Here is a 6870-nt window from a genome sequence, read left to right as displayed (position 1 = left end):
AATACTTTCAGCCCAGTGATCTTTTCTCTATCTCTTTATCTCTCTTCTCCATTAACCCATCTACTAAAGATTCTCTGAGGTAGATGGGGGTATGAATTTAGGGCTTGGAGGATTTAGATTTTCCAGCATCCAGAATTTCTGTGAGGCCAGGTCTATTAGACTAAGTAAGGCCCCCTCAAATAGATCTAGATCTTTTTTTTTTTTTGACTAAGATCTACTATTAATTGGGCAAATTTGCAAAGTATTGTGCTACACATCACAGACATTATCTCAATTATTTCTCATGGAAGCCCTATGAGGTAGATATTGAGTCCAGATCTTACAGAAAATACAACAGTTTCAGAAAAATAAGCTGTTTGCCCATGAGCACACTCTTAGGGAGCAGCCAAACAACAACATGATCCTAGTTTGTCTCACACATCAGGATGAACTGACAGGGATAAAACTTCTCTCCACATATGAGAGAGCCATATTTTCAAAGAGAAGCAAAATCACTTCATTCTATAATCATATGTAGTATCAGTGTTATCACTGTCTGAAAAAAGTGTTTCTAAATTATTCTTCCAGTTTACTGATTCTGCTAAAATGTCTTCAGAAATGGCATTAGCAGTGAAGCTGCCCAACAAGCCCTCTAAAACAAAACATGCAATGAAACGGAACTTTCCCTATATGTAGTGCAAATTACACTTTGAAGACTTTAGCTTATAGCTATACCCTGTATAGATACGTATAATAACATTAAGTTCAAGGTTATCACTGTTGCAGCAAAAGACAGGAAACAACCTAACATTCATCAGTAACATTAAATAACTTATGGTACATTCATTCAATAGACTCTCATGCAGCCAAAATAGGAAAGGGGTTCCTTGCTCCTTACATACTGATATGGAATGATCTCCATAAAAAACAAACAAACAAGCAAACAAACAAAGGCTGGGGTGAACTCCATGGATAGCTTTTTATCATTTGTGAAAAAAGCTCTGCACACATGTGTTAGTTTAACCACAGAATCTTTCTCAAAAGTATACCATAAACTGGTGACACTGCCTGTCTCCAGGAAGAGGAACCAGAAGCTAGGGGTGGGAGAGGCCCTTTATTCTAAATCACTGTTGTATTTTGACTTATGGGAAAAGTGATGTATTCAAACATTTTTGTTTAATTATAAAAAATGGACTAATTATGCATTTGAAAAATTACAATGGTAATTTTTTTATTGCAGGAAAAAAACCCCAAAAAGTTTTCTTCTGAGAATCACTATACAGTTATAATGTAAACATATATATTTTTTAATGTGAAAAGGCATAAAATTTCCTTTAAAGACAACTTGTTATTTATCCATCATGTAAATGCACCTGTCAAATGCACCTGTAATCCCTTAAAATAAGTATGATTCTTTTGAGGGAAAAGAGCCAGATCAAATAAATCATCAAGGAAAAACATGCATACTAGACTATGAATTCTATTGAGGATGAAGGCTATTCTTTTACATATTTCTTAATTCCTCAGTTCATTTTGGGGTTCTCAGAATATAGTTTCTCAGTTAATGAGTAGCAAATTAATTTATTGGTTAAATTAGCAACTATGAAGTTATATATGTCAGTTATATTGACAACAGTATAAAATAAATGGATAATTCACTAGAAACTGGCTTCTAGATTTTAGCTTTAATTACTTTGAAACAATATAATTTAATACCAAATGTTTAAACACCCATTATAATTGCCAAACTATGAAATCAGCATTATTTATATCTGATCGACTATATAAAATTCATTGATTTTTCTTTTTAAAAAAGGCAGTAGAAATTCCAAAGAATAAGGGAGAGACTTCTAATTAAAAGTTATGTTTACAATCTAGCACCATAATTCTAGCCTTAGGGCCTCCCAAGCAGCAGGAAAGAGGAAGGGAAGAGGTGAGAACGTTAGAAAACTAAGGATAGTTCTTAACCTGTGGCCCCATTTGTGCTGTAAGGCAATGCAGGATCTAGCAGAGACTGGAAAGTGAGACGAAAGCTTTTGGTTCAGATGGTAAAGGATGCCCTTGAGAAGAGTAGAATTAGTGTATCCTGCTGCAGTTGGCCTCATGAACTAAGGGGTTACTTCTTGGCATCCAAGTCCTTTTAAATTTCTCAATGTTTTTAGCCGGGTTTGGTATGTCATAATTCTGAGCCAGATACATTCCAACCAAGTTGTCAAAAGTAAATGCAAGCAGGAACTGGAGCATGATGTCAGAGGGGAAGGCATGAAGTATATCTAGGTCTTAATCCCTAGAACCTGTGAATGTCACTTCCTATGGCAAAAAATGACTTTGCCACAGTCCGGATGTGATTAAGTTAAATCTAAGAATTTCATATGGTTAAGAATTTCAAATGGGAAGATTATCCTGGATTATCTAGATGGGCGCTAAATGCGAGCACATGTATCTTATAAGAGGGAGGTAGAGGAGATATAACCCACACAGAAGAGGAGAAGGTGACGTGACCACAGAGGCAGAGATTGGAGTGATGTGGCCACAAGCCAAAGAACGCTGGAGCCACCAGAAGCTGGAAGAGGCAAGAATGGATTCATCTCTTCCCTAGAGCTTGTGGAGAGAGTGCATCCCTCCCAATTCCTTGATTTCAAACCAGTGATACTGATTGCAGACTTCTGGCCTTCAGAACTGTGGGAGAGTGAATTTCTGCTGTTTAAAGTGCCCCAGCTTCTGGAAACTTGTTATGGCAGCCACAGAAAACAAACACACCAGGTTTGGGAGATGACCCAGGAAGCTCAGAGTCTGAAGTCCTCTAATCTCTCCCAAGTGAGAGGTCAAGAAGGGGTTCCTATGGGCCCCTATGCCTGCAGCAGAAAGGAGGAAGAAGCTGAAATTCGCTGACGTTGGAAAGAAGGTTTTTAACAAAATGGTCTACAGACTCCCAGGATCAGAAGTTGAAAGCCATCCTTCCTTCCATCCATTCATCCATCCATCCATCCATCCATCCATTCATCCATCCATCCATCCAGGAAGCCTTATTATGTACCTGCCGTGTGGTAAACCTGTTTGGAATACAGATACAATAAAACTTGGGATGGGTTGTGGGTGGATTCACCTTGTTGAGGCTATGGCAAGTCTCTTGGAGCCTGGGTTGTGGGTTGGAGCTATTGGGGTGAAGAATTCCCAGGCCCATCCTGCTGACCCTGCTAAAGGGTCAGGCGCTTGGGCAGGATGTCCCGGGGGACATCCTCTGGGCCTCTCCACAACTGGTGGGCATGCTGAGTGACCTTGGCCTTGGGCCTGAGTGTTTCTGGACCTCAGTTTTCATGTGACACTGCAGCCTGGGGGTGGGAATGTATGTGATCCCTTCTTGGAGGCTGTCCTTGGATGCACTGGACCAGACAGTCCCAACTGCCTGACTCTCTGAAACATCCGAGAGGGGCCATGGCAACATCTTCAACTTTATGGAGAAACAGAGCTCAAGGAAGAGGGAGGGGCCCTATCAAATCAGGGAGAAAAAAGAAGGGGGAGATACGCCTGGAATGAGGGCTGGGGATGCTTGTTGGTGCCCAGCGACTGGAGCGCTCCAACACTTTTCTGAAAGTGAGCCCCCTGGGGGAGAAGTCACTGTTCTGTTCATTTTTTTTTTGAGGGGGCACTTTGTGAATCTGACATGGTGGACAGTCATAGCTTCTGTGGTGCTGTGTGACTTTGTCTCTCTTCTTTCAGTCTCTTTATCTTTCTTCCCTTCCTCTGTCTCCATCCCTCCATCCTCTTTTCTTTGTTTATGTCTGCTTAAGTCTTCTGTCTCTCTTTCTGTCCACCACTCATGTCTGCCCCTCCCCTGACACCCATACACACACCCACCCTGGCTTTATTCAGATCACTTCGGTTAAAGGGCCAGGACATCACAGGAAGCGCCTGTGCTCTGACGCTGGGCAAGCACACTTTCTATTTTCTCATTTATACTTCCTCATCTTTTATAAATACTTGCTCACAATGTCATCTGTGCCTTTCTGGTCCTCTCACATATCTTCATCTATTTTATCAGCAAACACCCAAACATCTTCCTAGTGCCTCCCCACCCCTATCCCTTTGGCCTGGACTGAATCTGGCAGAGAATTCTCAGCTCCTTGGCGCCCAGGTGGATTCAGCAGCCTGCTGGGGGATGGCCAGCAAACAGGCGTTCCCAGAGAGGTCTGGCTCCTGACATTGACTCCTGAGAAACCACTCAAAAGGGAGGAGGAGATTCTAGCCTCTCTCCTCAGTTCTTAGCCCCACAAGAGTCTTTGGAGAGCTGGAGAAGGGTTCCAGGTGAAGCTGCAGAGCTTCCTCATTAGCACATGAGTTAAAGCTGGGATATAGGAGTGGCCATCTGCCTCTGTTTCTGGTCACCTCTGGCAAGTCATGTAATCCCTTGATGCCCCAGTATTTTTAATCTGGAAAATGGGTATTTTATTTACTCTTCCTATTGTGCAAAGGTTCTGCGGTGTGAGCTCTCTCTATAGGTGATGACAAGGAGGATAAGGATGATGTCGATGACAGCAACTGCCATAGACTGCATGCCAGGCACTGTTTTAGGTGCCTTAATGTATAAATTCACTTAATCCTGTAACAACCTCATGTGTAAGTATTATTATCACCTCTGTTTTACAGGTGAGGAAATGAAGGTGCAGAGAGGTTAAGTTACTTGTCCAAGGTTGTAGAGCTGGTAAGCAGCAGAGCTGAGATTCAAATCAAGCATTCTGGCCCCAGACCTCGCATCCTTATAACTGAGTGTTTTCCTGATGGTCTGGGAAATACTATCCCCTTCCTATACTTCCATGACCTGGGAGAACAATGTCAGTACCTCTCTCCCTCTGAGAAACTGTATTTGCAGGCCTGGCTCTATGGATAATTCCCCAGGGGGAGGTGATCGAGACTGCAGAAGTGATTGTCCAGGTCCTGAGAGCATGTGGCCATTTCCATCTGGGTCTTCTGAGGGATATAGGGTCACTGGGAGGAAGGAAGGGCTGCTCCAGGGCTTCAGTGACCAACTGTGTTTTTCAAGGAGGTCTCTTCAGGCTTTGCTACCATATACATTTATCTTTGGAGAATTACTATTCCCAGTTGAGCATACGAGTCCTCTTATTTGTCAGCTGCATTGTTTCTGGTCTGTTTAAATGCATTGCATATCTACTTTGCCGCTGCTCTTAATTTCCCTTCTAAAAACAGTATTCGAGTGGGAAACACTGTGTATTCACATACTTCTTCAACAAATATGACTTTCATATACAAGATACTGTGCTAATATTCACTCTGGAGGATGTCATAGATGAAACAGTGTGAACTTTGTCTCAAGAATCTTATAGTCCATTAGCAAGATATAACTAGCACAGAGGTTGCTGGAATGACATATGGATACTGTGTAAGCATTGTCACCAAAGTCATGACAGGACTTCATACAGCTCTCAGGGAAGCATCTCTATCAGGAATTGTAGATAATTAAAAAGTTACAGTGCAGAAATCCCCAAATATAGTGATTTCTATAAGGTCACTCTTAAGATGTAATTTTACTTCTCTCTCCTGTAATAGTGCAGATGTAGGGGGCAGTCTAGGCCAGTAAGACAGCTAAGCTCCACAGGGTCATTCAGGGACCCAGTTCTGCTCTATCCTATTGCTTTGCTCCGCTGTTCTATGTGGTGTTGTCTTCATCTGTATGGCTAAAGCTTGATCATTGCCACATTGGTGTTCCAGCTTGTGGGAAGAGCAAAGAGGGTGGAGATGCTTTATAAGAGATGCTTTAAGTCACAGACCCCAAAATAGCTCACATATACTATTGGCCAGAACTTGGTCTTTGGCCACATCTAGTTATAAGAGGCTTGGAAATGTAGTCTATCAGCAAGTGGCCAAATGCCCAGCCAAAAGTTTATTGTAGAAAAAGGGATAATAGGGGGGCTATTATCTCTATCACAATGACTTGGCCTTGGCCTATATTGTCAGGTAGAAGTTAGAGGGGGCAGGCATTCCAGGTGGAGAAAACAGCAGAGATGTGAGAAGATGCATGGTGGATTTGGAGAAAGTAAATACATAGCATAACTGGTAAACATATAGCATTATGTAGAGGACGTTATGAACCACCTCTGGGTGGAGATGGGGCAGGTCCTGTTTCTTTAATAGGCTTCTCAGCTTTCCCAGAGAAGGTTATACAAAAACTTGAATATTCTTTAATCAACCACACAGGATGTGTGCACTGTCAGCCCTACTCAGGAAATTTAATCTTGAACTGATAGCAATTTAGATCTTGTCAAAATCTTGGATCCCCATGGGTGTGCTAGTTTCAACAGTAATTCCTGTCTTTATGCTAATTGCCAGAAAGTTCTATGGAGGACTACATTAGCCCAGTGCCCTAGCAAAAGACCTTTGATGTGCTGGATTTTATATTAAACCTTTGGAATAAACGCCCCATGCAGAGCACTTTGATATGTTCCAATAAAACATTAAGAGTGTTGCTCACTCTTCATTGTATAATATGGTATTTTTCCTTATATAAGAATCAATCAATTATATGTCAATTATAGCTCAATAAAGCTGGAAGAAAACTAAAAAGTATTTAAATGTATTTATAGAGACCGTACATGAATATCACAGACCATAATTGGGTTTCTTCATTAACTTTACATTGGTTTTTGGCCTTGGAATGCACATATTTTAATGTTATTGTTTTAGCTCATACCTTGTCTGTGTTTTTGTCTTGCTTTTCTGAAACGATTATGTTGTCCTTTAGAGTTTTCATAATTTCTGCTGGATTTTTGTGTGATTTAATAAACAAAGTTATTTTTTTTCATACATAGAAATCTCTTCCAATGCAGAATGCTAAAAACAAGAAAATAAACAAATCATAAAAAGAAAGAATCAACC

At 41.1% G+C, this 6870-nt stretch overlaps 1 protein-coding gene across 1 annotated transcript; it reads right to left on the bottom strand.

Moving 5' to 3' along the window:
• Window positions 1-2080: 2080 nt before the first annotated feature.
• LOC120605458 (short transmembrane mitochondrial protein 1-like) lies at window positions 2081-2223 on the bottom strand. The gene is given in 2 exon segments (XM_039866343.1): window positions 2081-2121; window positions 2124-2223. Coding segments are annotated over 2 exon segments (141 nt in total).
• Between the last annotated feature and the right edge of the window lie 4647 nt (window positions 2224-6870).

Source organism: Pteropus medius, unplaced genomic scaffold (genome assembly GCF_902729225.1).
Source record: "Pteropus medius unplaced genomic scaffold, Ma_sr-lr_union100, whole genome shotgun sequence".
In the NCBI taxonomy this organism is placed as follows: Eukaryota; Metazoa; Chordata; class Mammalia; order Chiroptera; family Pteropodidae; genus Pteropus; species Pteropus medius.
Note: the sequence above shows the minus strand (reverse complement) of the source record. Positions and strands in the feature narration are given on the sequence as shown.